The following is a 16,624-nucleotide window of genomic DNA, read 5'->3' on the forward strand; positions in this document are numbered from 1 at the left end:
TACAAAAGAGTTGTACATGGCAACCTGTACCATGTAGACCGCAACTTTTCGTACCATACCTTTGTTTTCCGCATGGCATTATATGGCTTGAGGACTTGATCAGAAAGATCAACTCCCCCCCACATACCGATTGTAGTCCAGAATACAATCGGGCTTGAGGACCGGTCCCACGGTACCTCGCACCGGGACAGGGGTGCTGCCATTCCCATGAATAGTGGTGAGCATAAGGACATCCCTCTGGTCCTTATACCGGACCAACAACAGGTTCTCATGGGAAAAGGCACGGGACTCACCCCGGGGGATAGGAGTCTGCAGGGGATAGGAAGGAAGGCCTCTTTGATTCTTCCGGACTGTCCCACAAGCGACCGTGGATCTGGCAGCGAGGGATGTGAAGAGAGGGATACCAGTATAAAAGTTATTCACGTAAAAGGTGGTAACCTTTATCTAGCAATGGGTGCAAAAGGCCCCAAACGATTTTCCCTCATACACCATAAACTTGCCAGTGTACCCGGAGGTACTCTCACAAAGTTTATACAACTTCATGCCATACCCCGCCCGCTTGGTAGGGATGCATTGCCGGAAGCTGAGTCTCCCCTTAAAGCTGATGAGAGACTCCTCAATAGCGACCTCTTTTCCAGGGACATAGGCCTCCCAAAATTTGGCGCCGAAGTGATTCCTCACCGGCCTGATTTTATACAGGCGGTCATACACAGGATCAGTTCGGGGGGGGGGGGCATGCCGCATTATCAGCATAATGCAAACATTTCTGAATGGCCTCGAACCTGGGATGTGTCATGGCCATATTGTAGAGCGGGGTCTGGTAAAGGACGTCCCCACTCAAATATTGCCGGACACTGGGTTTCTTGACCAGGCCCATATGCAGCACGAGGCCACAAAATGTCCTCATTTCTGCTGCATCAACTGGAGTCCAGCCGCCGGGTCTAGCTAAAAATGAGCCTGGGTTAGCGGCGACGAACTGTTGGGCATACAGATTCGTCTGTGTAACCATTAGATTAACAAAGTAGTCACTGAAAAAATGACCGAAAAAGTCCTTTTCAGTGAACCCGGTGATGTTAATCTTGATTCCTGAGTCGCCAACAAACTCAGGAATCACTGGCTCTTGGTCCGCTGGCTCAGCCCAGACAAGTTCTCCGGTATGATGTACCAGTGATCTTGGCTGGGGGGCTTCACTAGTACGAGCGCCAGGGGGACTCATACTAGCATGGGGCACAGGGTCAAGGAGGAGGTTTGCGGCACCGCACGGCGGCGTCTCCGTCGCCTTGGTGGCTCATCAACTAGATGAGGAGGAGGACGATGAAATAAGGAAGGTGGGGTCTTCATTGTCCTCTGAGCCGCTCTCTGTGTCGGAGGCAACTATGGCATGTGCCTCCTCCGCCGAAAACGCTCTGCGGGCCATTTCCCCTACTCTAATGGGGATACGGGTGTATGCGTGAGGGGGGGAAACTTTAATGGTGTATGTGCTGTGTGTGGTGTGGTGCAAGACTACCTCCCTGACCCGCCCTAACCCTCCCTAACCTAACTAAACTAACCCGCCCTAACAGAAAAAAAATTAAAAGGGGACTTTTTTTATTTTTTTTAAAGGGACTTCTGGCGCAAAAAAGCCCTGCGCCCAAAAAAAGTGTTTATCTAATCAGTGGTGTGCGCACTGATTAGCGCTTGTGGCGGCAGGTGGCGCAGAAGTCAGTGGGGGGTCCAACCACTCAGCCCAGAACAGTGGCTGGTGGCTTGTACACAGACCCCCACACAAAAAAACTGAAAAATAAAATGTAAAAAACGGTTAACCGCGAAAAAATGCACCCGCCTGAATCCAAAAAAAAAACGCTGATCAGTGATAAATCACTGACAGCAGTGGGACAGGCTGCACACACACAGGTACGGTCTGTCCACACTAGGGATCGACCGATATCGTTTTTTTAGGGCTGATACCGATAATCGGTGGAGGTTAGGGCTGACAGCTGATAACTTATACCGATATTCCGGTATAAGTTATCGGCTATTTATCCCCCCGCGACACCGCTGCAGATCATTGATTTAAAAACTGTCACGGTGCGGTGGTGGCTGGTTGGGGGGCGGGGCACTATTGGCTTATCGGCAAGGTAATTGCCGATACCGATAATGCCCAAAATCGTGATTATCGGCAGATAATATCGGCCATACCGATAATCGGTCGATCCCTAGTCCACACAGTACACGCCTGCTACTGGTGGCACGGACCGCCTATGGGTGCAAAAAAGCGCTAGAAAACCCCCCCAAAAAAGCGCCGGCACCACAAAAAAAAACGCTGATCAGTACTACGGGACTGATCAGCGGTGGGTGTGCTTTAATAAACGGTGGCGGACCGCTCTTTTATAACTAAGAGGGTTCGCAGACACGCTTCGGGGGAAAAAAAAATCTGCGCCAAAAAAAAAAAAGAAAAAAAAAAAAGGCTGGCGGCAGACCGCAGCGGCCCAGCAGGGCCGGGGTCACGCAGCTAAAGGTGCTACGGACCCACGGACACCCACTGAGGTACGCCGGAACTTTTTTTTTTTTTTAACCCTAACCTGTCCCTACCTAAAGCTCCGTCCTGCTCGCCAGATCTCTGAAATGGTGGGCAGAACAGAGCAACATGCTCCTAGCCCCCACCATCCCCTCCCATTACACTGTGATTGGTGTGGCCACTTTGGCCTCCCAATCACAACTGTACTGAGGGGGGTGGCCACAATGCCAGCCCCCAGTACAGCACGGATGGTGATTGGTGGTGTATAATACACCACCAGTCACCATCTATATCCGGGTCACAGGGTCACACGTGACCCTGATGACGTGGAACCGCTGCAGAATGCCGGTTAATACTTAACGGCGTCCTGCAGCAATCGCCGGTATAGGAGGTCCTCCGACACACTGCTGGGATGTCTGCTGATTGAAATCAGCAGACATCCGGCTCCGATCCCTGCCCGGCGAGTGGCGGGGAACGGAATCGCAGCACATCGCTCGTCTGAATTGATAAGTGATGTGCTGTGATCGTGGACATGGGGGGTCATGACAGGTTAGTGCAGGTGACACTGGTGACAGGTTTCCTTTAACTCATCCTGTGCCCAGGCTGCAAAAAAACAAAAAAAAAAACACTAACTCACCTTCCTACGTTACTTTCTCAGCGACATTTGCGGACTGATAATGGCCAAAACACACCAGATTTGATAAATTCTCTTCATAGTTACCATTATAGCTAGGAGAACTTCCTAGTTCATTGTTAATACAAAATAGAACAGGGTGCGCGCCCCTGAATGTAACCTGATGGATGAGATAGTGAAGAGCCCAATCAAAGCGCACTCACCTATGCGAGTTGTGCGAATGGAGGCACAACACTCAATGCGCTTGATAAGGAATCCTGTAATAGCGGCTGCTGCGGCTCCCAGCGTCCAGGCGCAAATATAGGTAAAGGGAGATCCAAGAAAGGGAGATCCAAGAAAGGGAGATCCAAGAAAGGGAGATCCAAGAAAGGGAGATCCAAGAAAGGGAGATCCAAGAAAGGGAGATCCAAGAAAGGGAGATCCAAGAAAGGGAGATCCAAGAAAGGGAGATCCAAGAAAGGGAGATCCAAGAAAGGGAGATCCAAGAAAGGGAGATCCAAGAAAGGGAGATCCAAGAAAGGGAGATGAATCGCGCGGCCACAAGAAGTATATACAGTGATCCCTCAACTTACAATGGCCTTAACATACAATAGTTTCAACATACAATGGTCTTTTTTGGACCATTGTAACTTGAAACCAGACTCAACATACAATGCTATGGAATCTGCGAAACGTGTCAATGGCTGGAAGAACCGACCAATCAGAATGGGCATTCACTGGTAAAACCCCTGTATTCCTAAAGTGCATGCACTGACTGGTGTCAGGTAGCGCCCCCTACATTACAGGGAGGTATTACATGTTCTCTACTCTTTACCTGTGCCAGGGTTAGCTGCTCTTTTGGACATCAGGTGAGGGCGGCTCCATTTACCTTTTTTTAGGACACTGTGTGTACTGTACAGCACCCTGAAGAAGCTCCTGTCCTCTACATAGACCAGTGTTTCCCAAAGAGGGTGCCTCCAGCTGTTGCAAAACTACAACTCCCAGCATGCCCGGATAGCCGAAGGCTGTCCGGGCATGCTGAGAGTTGTAGTTTTGCAATAGCTGGGGGCACCCTGGTTGGGAAACACTGAAATAGACAGTGATATACAGCTCCCAGCAGATCTTTCTTACTTTTATATGTAAGAATTTGCTTTATATATATATATATATATATATATATATATATATATATATATATATATATTAGTTATCTACTTATTTTTCTTTAATCCTCACTTTTTCCTATTTTTAGATGAAATTTTGGGGGCTTCAGAACCAATTACCAGGTTTCCATAGAGTTCTGGTCTCAACATACAATGGTTTCAACATACAATGGTCGTTCTGGAACCAATTAATATTGTAACTTGAGGGACCACTGTATAGGTAAATGTATTGCAATACAAAGGATCAAGGCAACGCGTTTCAAAGCCATTCAGGCTTTTTTCTTTTCAGGCACCCACCTGAAAAAAAAGCCAGAACGGCTTTGAAACACGTTGCACGAATCCTTTGTATTGCAATAAATTTACATATATATATATATATATATATATATATATATATATACACACACACTTCTTGTGCAGCGCGATTCATCTCCCTTTCTTGGATCTTATTTTACCTAGTTCATTGTTAAATACGTCATGATAGTAAAACATGACAATATAGCGGTGGTCTCCAAGCTGTGCATCTCCAGCTGTTGGAAAACTACAACTTTCAGCTTGCATGCTGGGAGTTGTAGTTTTCCAACTGCTGGAGGTCCACAGTTTGGGGACAACTGAAGGTAGCTCCAATATCACGAGAGGACAGACACATAGGATTTGACATTCCGTGAGGTATAAGCGATATCACTCCCCACACTGTACTGACAACAATTACTCACAAACTGGTTGGCGCTTCGCCTCCTGAAAGGGAAAGACATGTTGTATGGTGCCGCAGAGTCCCTGGACATACAAGCCGTCTCAATCACTTCAACGGTCGCTTCCCCACAGCACCCAGTGACTATTACCGCATGCCATTGGCCAGACTTTTGGTTCTGGCCAATCAAAATGATCGATGCTGGTGCCCTTGGCAACACGACGCATTGTGACGGAGGAAAAGTTTCTGGAAGTAAACTAATGGTTGTGGAGAGGAAAAGCCCACCCCTTAACGTGAGACGATACACTGATTGGCTGATTTACGGAGAGTGACAGTTTTGTGTCCAATCAGCTTTAAGATATTGGCGGTTGTTTGATGAGCGGCGGTGTGCTGGGATGTGGTAAAGGGTTTGTATACCAGATTATTGCGCTTGTAGTATTATGCCTATTTCACGCAATTCATGGACAGATTATAGATTGCACACCTTAGTTTATTGCAGTGCGTCCCAACCAGGGTGCCTCCAGCTGTTGCAAAACTACAACTCCCTGCATGCCCGGACAGCCAAAGGCTATGAGTTGTAGTTTTGCAACAGCTGGAGGCACCCTGGTTGGGAAACACTGGTTTATTGGTTTAGAATTTTGTCCATAGAACATTCATAAAGACTTCAGTACAGATGCCTTTCTTCATTATGACTTAAAGGGGTATTCCAGGAAAATACTTAAATGGGCACTGTCACCAACGTTATTTTTTGATATGTTGCAGTACTTATGTACTACAACATATCTCTAATATACTTTTATTATTATTTTTTTTCATTAAAAAGGTTTAATTTACATTTAAAAACCGGCCACTGAAAAAGGACTGATTTTGGAGTGGCAATCAGTCCTTTTTCAGTTAGGCTGCACTCGCTCCCTGCCTGTCAATCAGACAGGCGGGAGCGAGCGCATTGGCTCCCCGGCCACTGGCTGGGAGGCCACTCCTCCCGCACATCGCCGCCGCCTCGTTGCCGCACCTGTCCCTGCACGCCCGCTGCCGGACTCTGCAGTAACTGCAAGTGTAATGAGGGAACGGGGTATGCAGGGCGGGGGGTTGTGGATTGAGGAGTGTACGGGCTAGTGCCGTAGGGGGGGGGGGGGGGGGGGGAGAAACGGGCTAGCAAAAAAAAAAAAAAATAGGATGGTGGGAGCTACCCTTTAATAAAAAATTAAAAAATATATAGATATATAAACATGCAAATTAGCTCACCACACCACCTACACAGGTGGAGTGTCCTGCAAAACAGCTCAGGCTCCATTTAAGAAGTCTCAGAACTGATTGGGAGTTGTGCCAAGCCGGAACTCTCTCCAGAAGGGAAGAGGACCCATCTGTTTTGCAGGACGCTCCACCTGTGTAGGTGGTGAGCTAATTTGTTTTTTTTTACCCAGGAGCCCGCGGAGTGCTATATGGCCTAACTTGAATCTCCGTTACACCTGAAGAGGTGTCCTCTCGCTGAGGAAAGTACTGACCCCGTATATATATATATATATGTATATATATATATATATATATATATATATATATATCCACAGGAAAGGACAGCAGCAAACAAAATATATCCAGGTGAAGTTTTATTTCATCCTCAGCACAATACAAAGGTGCAACCTTCATCTGGATATATTTTTTGTGCTGCCGTCTTTTCCTGTGGATATCTTGAATTTGGGATCTCTAACCAAGGCCCAGACGATGGCGTGCACCTAATCAACTGGCTCCTGAAAGTTAAACAGATTTGTAAATTACTTCTATTAAAAAATCTTAATCTTTCCAATAATTATCAGATGCTGAAGTTGAGTTGATCTTTTCCATCTGGCAACAGTGCTCTCTGCTGACCTCTCTGTCTGTCTCGGGAACTGCACAGAGTAGAAGAGGTTTGCTATGGGGATTTGCTTCTGCTCATAAGTACTGAAAGGATTAAGATTTTTTAATAGAAGTAATTTATAAATCTGGTTAACTTTCTGGAGCCAGTTGGTGTATAAAATTTTTTTTTTCCTGGATAACCCCTTTAATGCTTTGACAACTTGTACATGTTGCACTTCATTTCAATGTGTTTACTTCTTTTACAGCATGTCTTTTTATATCATTACACTGTTACAGATTCGATGTCAGCAACCCAGAACACGCCAGTCAGGGCTGGAGCCTCCGCCGTGCCCTATGGGCACATCATTGGGAGCGAAAAATGGAGAGGAACTGAACTGGCACAATTGTTACAAGGTATATAATAAAATATAGAAACATTCTATCCAAAGGTCGGTGCCCCCTCAACGTCCTCTAGCCACAATGCCCCCCAACATGGAAATCTTTATATTTTAGGGAAGGTAAAGCTGGTGTTTGAAGATGGCTTAGGACTAGTAGACTTTCATCTGTCGAATCGAGCCTGTGTCCTGTATATATCAGAGAGTGATCTGGTTTCAGGAAATGCTTTTAAAAGAAGACTTGTCCGTTTCCGTAAGGTACGTCAGTTGCACTCTTAAACTCTTAAAAATGTATTTTTTCACCATGTTTTTTTATATCACAAGGACCACAGGGATTTACATGAATACCACTGCATGAGGCACCCAAAGACCCCATGGTAGCTATCATTTCACTGGATTTTAACCAGACAAAAAAAAACAGTCATGTCATTTGAACAGACTCTGTGATGGAGGCTCCAAAAGGTGTCTTCAACGCAGATGTGATTATCCTAGCCCAAGCCAGAAGAAATTCAGAATTATAATTTTTTTTACGATTTATACATCTATGGACGTTTTATGACAGCCTGCTCTTTATGCTGCTTCATAGGCAGGATGCAGGCAGTCAGAAACAACTGTTGGCTTCCTGCTCTTGCAGGGCAAATAAATTACAATTAAATGATCATATTGCTTCTATTTTCTGATAATATATTATTATTATTATTATGGAATTGCTTTTATACAGTTCTCCTACAATGATGCTTGAGTTGATAGAACTAACCAATCAGCATTCAGTTTATCAGATTTCTATATTGCTCTTGTCTACATATCCAGTTATCCCACCTAAGTTCTTTCTTTTTAATTTTTGAAAGGCATGCAACTTGAAGGGCATTGTTCTAGTCGAGAGGACACGGCTCAGTGACCAGTACTTTCCTCCTGTGCAGAACTTTGTAGTGCTAGAACTCGGCATGGCATTACTCCCTGTTACCAGTCAGAGTGAAGCAGCTCAGCTTATATTTCATTTAGTAAGTAAATAGGTTTATAAAACTCTTATACTGTAAATATATATGGTATGCAAGTCTTTTGGGAACTTGACCTTCTTTATCCCCCTTCGCTCAGAACGCCACCTTTTATACGGCGGATGACGTTATACCTTTGCGCATTCCGCCGTATATAGGTGGCATTCATTAAATGCGCGCTCCAGCGGTGCTGATCGGGTTAATTCGCTAAAGTCCCGGGTGTCCGGCGGGAGACCACTCCCGCCCGACACCCCGGGACCCATTTGATTAACCCGATCAGCGATGGGGTGTGCAGGGGTGGCGGGTGTGCGGCGGAATCGGTGGGTGCGCAGAGGTCCGGCGGCAGCATCCACAATAACGGGGGTAAGTGCCCTCCCCCTAACAAGTTGCAAAACTACAACTCCCAGCATGTCCAGACAGTCTGGGCAACATCTACACAGTGGTCTCCAAACTGTAGTCCTCCAGATGTTGCAAAACTACCAGCATGCCCGGCAACAAGCGGCTGTCAGTACAAGTCTGTTGCCTAATTCAGTGTTTTCCCACCAGTTCGCCTCCAGCTGTAGCAAAACTACTACTCCCAGCATGCACAGTCTGTCAGTTCATAGTTTAGAGTTGTAGTTTTGCAACAGTTGGAGGTTTGCGGCTGTAAACCCCCCTACCCCCCACAATGTGTACATTCACACGGGCAGGGCTTTACAGTGATTTTCCTAATGCAAGTTTGAGCTGCGGCAAATTTTCCACCGCAACTCAAACTCCCAGCAGGAAACTCGCTGTAAACCCCCACCCGTGTGAATGTACTCTAAAAACACTAACTACACTACACCCAAAAATAAAAATGCGTTTCCAAAACAGAGCCTCCGGCTGTACAGGGGGGCGGTTGTAATTGCCAGACTGCCACTGACTGTCCAGGCATGCTGGGAGTTTTGAAAATAATACAACAAGAATTGTGTATCTCACTCAGCCAGCTGACTCGAGGTTAACTGGGTAGGTCTATACCCCACATACCTAAAGGTATATATAGAAAAAGGATGTATAACAAGTGTATACAAGAACCAGTCTCTAGAGCCAGTAGAAATAAGAAATGAGAAAATAGGAAAGAAAATAGGAAAGAGATGAAAATGAATGAAATAAAAAATTCTAAAAATGATAAAAATAATACTGTAGTGAATTAAAAGATGAAAATTAGATATATATTCCTTAATAATCCCGAATTAAAGTTGGAAACATGAAAAAGATATAACACATTTACATTATGACACATTTACATTATGAATAAATGTGTTATATCTTTTTCATGTTTCCAACTTTAATTCGGGACTATTAAGGAATATATATCTAATTTTCATCTTTTAATTCACTACAGTATTATCTTTATCATTTTAGAATTTTTTATTTCATTCATTTTCATCTCTTTTCTATTTTCTTTCCTATTTTCTCATTTCTTATTTCTACTGGCTCTAGAGGACTGGTTCTTGTATACACTTGTTATACATCCTTTTTTCTATATATGCTGGGAGTTTTGCAACGGCTGGAGGCACCTTGTTTGGAAAACACTGGCTTAGGGCATTTGTGGTGGCGGTGGCAAGAGTAACGCTTGTATCCGTGTCCGCCCCTATGCAAATCCCTAATTTATGCCTCAAATGAGCATGGCGCTCTCTCACCTCGGAGCCTTTCGTATTTCACGGCAACAGTTTAGGGCCACATATGGGGTATTTCCGTACTCGGCAGAAATTGTTACAATTTTTGTGGGGTTTTCCTCCTTTTATCCTTATGCAAATCAAATATTGGGGTCTACACAGCATGTTAGTGTAAATTAGTTTTTTTTTCACTAACATGCTGGTGTTGCCCCATACTTTTCATTTTCACAAGAGGAAAAAAGGAAACAAGACCCCCAAAATTTGTAACGCAATTTCTCCTGAGTTCAGAAATACCCCAAAATGCTCTGCGGCCGCACAACATGGCTCAGGAGTGAGAGCGCACTATGTATATTTGAGGCCTAAATTGGTGATTTGCAAAGGGGTGGCTGATTTTACAGCGGTTCTGACATAAACCCAAAAAAAAAAAAACCCACGTGACCCCATTTTGGAAACTACACCCCTCATTCAACGTAACAAGGGATATAGTGAGCCTTAACACCCTTGACAAATTTTCATTAGTTGGACATGAAAATGAAAGATTTTTCTTTTCACTAAAATGCTGGTGTTACCCCAAAGTTGGGGTAATAATAGTAAGAAAAAAAAAAAAAAAAGCCCCCCAAAATTTGTAACCCCAAATGTGTATGTAAAGTGCTCTGCGGGCAAACTACAATGCTCAGAAGAGAAGGAGCGCCATTGGGCTTTTGGAGAGAAAATTTGGCTGCAATTGAAGGCCATGTGCGTTTACAAAGCCCCCATGGTGCCAGAACATGGGACTCCCCTCACATTTGACCCCATTTTGGAAACTACACCCCTCATGTAATGTAATAAGGGGTGCAGTGAGCATTTTAAACCCCACAGGTGTCTGAGAGATTTTTGGAACAGTAGTTCGTGAAAATGAAAAATTAAAATTTTCATTTGCACAGCCCACTGTTCCAACGATCTGTCAAATGCCAGTGGGGTGTAAATGTTCACTGCAACCCTTATAAAATTCTGTGAGGGGTCTAGTTTCCAAATTGGGGTCACATGTCATCATGGGGGCTTTGTAAATGCACATGGCCCCCGACTTCTATTCCAACTAAATTCTCTCTCCAATGGTGCTCCTTCTCTTCTGAGCATTGTAGTTTGCCCGTAGAGCAGTTTACATCCGTATATGGGGTATTTCCATACTCAGAAGAAAGTGTTACAAATTTGGGGGGGCTTTTTCTCCTATTACCCCTTATAAAAATGAAAACTTTGGGGTAACACTTTTGGTGAAAAAAAATAAAATGTAAAAAATTTTTTTTGCTGTTTTGGCACCATAGGGGCTTTTTAAATGCGACATGCCCTCCAAAAGCCTTTTCAGCAAAATTTGCTTTTCAAAAGCCAATTGTGGCTCATTCTCTGCTGAGCATTGTACTTTGCCCGCAGAGTGCTTTACTTCCACTCATGGGGTATTTCCATACTCAGAAGAAATGGGGTTACAAATTTTGGGGGGCATTTTCTCCTATTACCTCTTGTAAAAATTGTAAAAGAAATTTTCATTTACACCTCCCACTTTAATGAAAGTTGTCAAACACTTGTGGGGTGTTAAGGCTCACTGTACTCCTTGTTACGTTCCTTGAGGGGTGTAGTTTCCAAAATAGTATGCCATGTGTTTTTTTTTTTTCTTTTTTTTTTTTTTTGCTGTTCTGACACCATAGGGACTTCCAGAATGCAACATACCCCCCCCCCCCCCCCCCCCCCCCCCCCCCAAAAAACAATTTCAGCAAAATTTGCTGTCGCTCATTCCTTTCTGAGCCCTCTAGTGCACCCACAGAGCACTTTATATACACATATGAGGTATTTCCTTACTCGAGAGAAATTGGGTTACAAATCTCCTTTTACCCCTTGTAAAAATTAAAAAAATGGGTCTAGAAGGACATGTTAGTGTAAAATTTATTTTGAATGTTCTCCTTCACTTTGCTGCTATTCCTGTGAAACACATTATAGAATATGTCACGAAAAAACATTCTTGGAATCAAATTCATAAGTTAAAGCATCCAAGATTTATTAATGCTTAACCAGTTAAAGGAGAACTACGGGATTGAAAATTTTATCCCCTATCCTAAGGATAGGGGATAAGTTTCAGATCGCGGGGGGTCCGACCGCTGGGGCCCCCCACGATCTCCGGTACGGGGCCCCAGCTCTTTGCATAGAGAGCGCATGTCGACCACCGCACGAGGCAGCGGCTGACACGTGCCCTCCATTTACTGCTATGGGAGAGCCGAAGCGCTGCCTTCGGCAATTTCCGGCTCTCCCATAGCAGTGTATGGAGGGGGCGTGTCGGCCGCTGCTTCGTGCGGTGGTCAACACGCCCTCTCTAACCCCTAGGATAGGGGATAAAATTTTCAATCCCGTAGTTCACCTTTAAGGACCCAGGGCGTACAGGTACATCCTGACACTCTGGTACTTAAGGAACCAGGACGTACCTGTACACCCGTGGGAATTTTGTTCCCCGCCGGGCAGGGCCTGGACCGGGGTGACTGCTGATATTGATCAGCAGGCACCCCGCACAAATGCCCAGGGGGGGGAGGGGGGTCATTAGACCCCCATCTTGGCGATCGCCACAAATCGCCGGTGAATTCACACTGACGATTTGCGGCAATTCCGTTTTATATGGGTCTCCGGTGACCCGGAAAATAATGGGGATCGGGGTTGTCCAAGACACCCACAATCCCCCTGAAGGGATAGGAGTGAGGTGGCAGGGGTGCCACCCCTCCTATTTCTGCTATTGGTTGTCTAGAAGCAATGACCAATAGCAGATCGGGGGCGTTAACTTTTGGGTTCCCCGTTCTGCCCACCCACAGTAGATTGGGCAGAACAGGGAAGGACCGACGCCGAAGGTCCACTTAACCATCGGCGGTGGCAGCGGGCGGCAATCGGCAGTGGTAATCGGTGGCAGAAGAGGACCGCGATGGCGGCTCCCTGGATCCTACCTAAGCCGGTGAGTTGCCTAGCAACATCTGGAGGGCTACAGTTTGAGACCACCATACAGTGGTCTCTAAACTGTAGCCCTCCAGATGTTGCAAAACTACAACTCCCAGCATGCCCAGACAGCTTTTTGTTGTGTGGGCATGCTTGGATTTGCAGTTTTGCAACAGCTGGAGGGCTAAAGTTTGGAGATCACTGTGCAGTGGTCTCTAAACTGTGGCCCTCTAGATCTTGCAAAACTACAACTCGTAGCATGCCCACACAGCAGTTTGCTGTCTGGGCATGCTGGGAGTTGTAGTTGCATACCTCCAGCTGTTGCATAACTACATCTCCCAACATGCCCTTCGGTGATCAGTACATGCTGGGAGTTGTAGTTATGCAACAGCTGGAGGCACACTGGTTGGAAAATACTGAGTTAGGTAACAGAAGCTAACTGAAGGTTTTCCAACCAGTGTGCCTCCAGCTGTTGCAAAACTACAACTTCCAGCATTCACGGTCTGTCTGTACATGCTGGGAGTTGCAGTTTTGAAACAGCTAGTGGTTTGACCCCACCCCATGTGAATGTACAGGGTACATTCTCACGGGCGGGTTTACAGTAAGTTTTTCCTGCTTGAAGATTGAGCTGCGGCAAATCGCCTTGTCCGCAGAAACTTACCTAATGAAGTCTTCAGTCAGCATTTAGTCACCTGCATCATGCCGGGTTGAGACAGCGAGACGAGCAGGGAGTTAGGGGGACCCGGACCCATGAAGTAAAACCCCAGGTGCTGACCTTTGGCGAGAAGGGGCTGACAGTACATGACTCGATGTCTGTGCCCCTTCTTCGCAAATGGGGAAACAGTGAACACCGGGTTCCTGAGACCCCACCTAAAAAAGAAAAAATAATGGGAGAAAAATTCTAACTAAACTTCCCTAACTAAGAAAATAAGCGATCAGGTCGGGAGAACTGCCTCCGACAGACACTAAGCTAAAACTGTTTAGCTCAGATGCCTGTAGGCGGGTATACCCTGCTGGGAGGGGCCGACTTTCTTATTACCATAGTGTCAAGCCTCCTAGTGACAGCAGCATATACCCACGGTCTGTGTCCCCCCAATGGACCCAATTGAGAAAAACAGTTGTCACTTAATTGAATCTGTTTAGTGCTCGCAAAGTTATGGACCTTTTATTCTTTTCTTGCTATTGTGCTTCTGTGTGCAATGAAGGCAGGGAGCCGGCTTTCCAAGCCCCCATGCCCCCTCCATATTCACTGCCCGCCCCCGTAATGAATATACTAATATCTTCACTCTAACGTCACTAGGACATGAGAGCCTGCTTGGGTTGAGGAATCTGCTCTCAAAACTATGAGCAGCAAGGTACCATGGCTAATGCCAGACATTACCAATCAGGCCGAAATCTGGCACTAGACGCTGTGATCACAGTTGATTGCGGCTTCTAAAATTAGAAAAACTACATGCTGGTAGCTCAGTGGAGCCAATTGGGACATCCGAGGCTTGGTCCCGATCAGCTGAGATTATCTTTCTCCTCAGCATCCAATCGGCACTCCAATGCTGCAGGAAGCCATGGCAGCCTGTAGAAATGGAGCACCAATAACGCTGATCAATGCTGTTCTATGGAGCAGCATTGTTTAGTGTCTTCAATCTAAAGATTTCATGTAATAGTCTCTTATGGGGACTAAAGAATAGTGGGAAAAAAGAAAGTTTATAAATGTGAATTAACTCCTTCGCTAATAAAAGTTTGAATCGCCCCTTTTCCTTTTTTAAATATAAGAAAAAAGGCACGTAATTCCTCCAAGAAAACACTGTATGTGTTGAATGGTAACTAGCACCAGGTAACTAGTGCCCAAGCCTTATGTAACTTATTCCAACTAATAAATGTTAGGCTACATTCACATCACCATTTTGCAATACGTTTTTGTATCAGTTTTTTTCCCCCCCAAAGCAGGAAACAAAAATACTGACACAACCAATGCAAAATTTGATATATTTATACATAGTTATTAGGTCACCCCTAAGCCTTCTTTTTTCTAAACTAAATGACCCTAATTCTGATAATCTTTCTGGGTACTGTAGTCCTCCCATTCGCCGTATTACCTTGGTTGCCCGTCTTTGGGGTAGTAGTACAGGGGCTGAGGGATTGATCGCATTGGGTTTCACTCCTAATACCTGCTGCGATCATAAGTTATTAACAAGGGGAGCAGGCTGCCTGCTTCCCTGGCAGGAGCCTTCTCTCATACTACAGCTCCCATCATTGAACACAGTTGGACGGACTGCTCCTGCTGGAGAAGAAGGGCGCATTGCGCCATGATCGCCTGCCGGCTATATGAAAAACCATGGTGCCAACCAGGGTGCTCTGGGGAAGTTAATAAAAATAAAAATGCCCCAAAGCCACCACAATATCTGTTCTGTGTCCCCTGTAGTGATTTTGCCAGCTCCTGTTACCCCTGTTGTCTCCTGAATATTATTTTTCCTTGCTTGCAGCCCAGACTACAACTCCCAGGAGTCAGTGCTGCTCTGTGTAATGGCTGCCAGCGAATTGCTCTTACTATCTGTGTGCTTGATGTTGTAAACACAGTGAGCAGCACACACTGTACATGTCAGCGCCATTGGGCTTTTGGAGAGTGAATTTGTCCGGAATTGAAGGCCATGTGTGTTTACAAAGCCCCATGGTGCCAGAACAGTGGACACCCCCCCCCCCCCCCCCCCACATGTGACCTTATTTTGGAAACTACAACACTCACGGAATGTAATAAGGTGGTCCGTGAAAATGAGAAATAAAATTTTTCATTTGCACAGTTCCAAAGATCTGTCAAACGCCAGTGGGGTGTAAATGCTCACTGCACCCCTTATTACATTCCGTGAGGGGTGTAGTTCCCAAAATGGGGTCACATGTGGTGGGGGGGGGTCCACGGTTCTGGCACCACAGGGGCTTCCTAAATGCGACATGCCCCCCAAAAACCATTTCAGCAAAATTTGCTTTCCAAAAGCCAAATGTGACTCTCTTCTGAGCATTGTAGTGCGCCAGCAAAGCACTTGATGTCCACAGATGGGGTATTTCCATACTCAGAAGAGATGGGGTTACAAATTTTGGGGGGCATTTTCTCCTATTACCCCTTGTAAAAATGTAAAATTTGGGCAAAAAACTGCATTTTTGTGAAAAATCTTATTATTTTTTTCATTTACACATCCGACTTTAACGAAAAGCCCCAAACGCCTGTGGGGTGTTCAGGCTCACTGTATCCCTTATGTTCTTTGAGGGGTGTAGTTTCCAAAATAGTATGCCATGTGTTTTTTTTTTTTAGCTGTTCTGGCACCACAGGGGCTTCCTAAATGTGACATGCCCCCTAAAAAACCATTTCCACAAAATTCGCTCTCCAAAATCCCATTGTCTTTCCTTCCCTTCTGAGCCCTCTACTGCACTCGCAGAGCACTTTACATCCACATAAGAGGTATTTCCTTAATCGAGAGAAATTGGGTTACAGATTTTGGGGGGGATTTTTCTCCTTTTACCCCTTGTAAAAATTCAGAAAATGGCTCTACAAGAACATACGAGTGTTAAAAATGAAGATTTTGAGTTTTCTCCTTCACTTTGCTGCTATTCCTGTGAAACACCTAAAGGGTTAACAAACTTACTGAATGTCCTTTTGAATACTTTGAGGGGTGCAGTTTCTATAATGGGGTCATTTATGGGGTATTTCTCACAGAAAGACCCCTCAAATCCTTTTCAATCTTAACTGGTCCCTGAAAAGTTTTCGTGAAAATTGCTGCTATAATTTGAAGCCCTCTAATGTCTGCAGAAAGTCCATTTTCCTTACAAGCAGACATTTCAAAGTTAGAAAATGCTAAATTTTCATGAAA

The 16,624-nt window shown here is 45.2% G+C and overlaps 2 protein-coding genes across 9 annotated transcripts in view; one reads left to right on the forward strand and one right to left on the reverse strand.

The window, feature by feature from the left end:
* Nucleotides 1-5,130, reverse strand: part of CEP89 (centrosomal protein 89) — a 256,966-nt gene extending 251,836 nt beyond the window's left edge. For 4 of the 5 annotated variants that reach the window (XR_008845109.1, XM_056525754.1, XM_056525757.1 and 1 more), the window contains exon 1: nucleotides 4,990-5,121. Coding sequence is in view for 3 of the 5 variants with exons in the window: in XM_056525754.1 (XP_056381729.1) it covers nucleotides 4,990-5,058 (69 nt within the window). In the remaining 2 variants the exon portion in view is untranslated. Of the gene's footprint in view, nucleotides 1-4,989 lie in introns of all 5 variants that reach the window. The other variant, XM_056525755.1, reaches the window with a different exon arrangement.
* The window catches only part of FAAP24 (FA core complex associated protein 24), a 20,961-nt gene continuing 9,156 nt past the window's right edge, over nucleotides 4,820-16,624 (forward strand). The window contains exons 1-4 of one of the 4 annotated variants that reach the window (XM_056525771.1): nucleotides 4,820-4,942; nucleotides 7,095-7,211; nucleotides 7,311-7,450; nucleotides 8,041-8,193. In XM_056525771.1, coding sequence (XP_056381746.1) covers nucleotides 7,100-7,211; nucleotides 7,311-7,450; nucleotides 8,041-8,193 — 405 coding nt within the window. In that variant the 5' untranslated portion in view covers nucleotides 4,820-4,942; nucleotides 7,095-7,099. Of the gene's footprint in view, nucleotides 4,943-5,123; nucleotides 5,372-7,094; nucleotides 7,212-7,310; nucleotides 7,451-8,040; nucleotides 8,194-16,624 lie in introns of those variants that run through there. The other 3 variants (XM_056525770.1, XM_056525768.1, XM_056525769.1) reach the window with 3 other exon arrangements.

The sequence above is a fragment of the Hyla sarda genome, chromosome 6 (genome assembly GCF_029499605.1).
Source record: "Hyla sarda isolate aHylSar1 chromosome 6, aHylSar1.hap1, whole genome shotgun sequence".
In the NCBI taxonomy this organism is placed as follows: Eukaryota; Metazoa; Chordata; class Amphibia; order Anura; family Hylidae; genus Hyla; species Hyla sarda.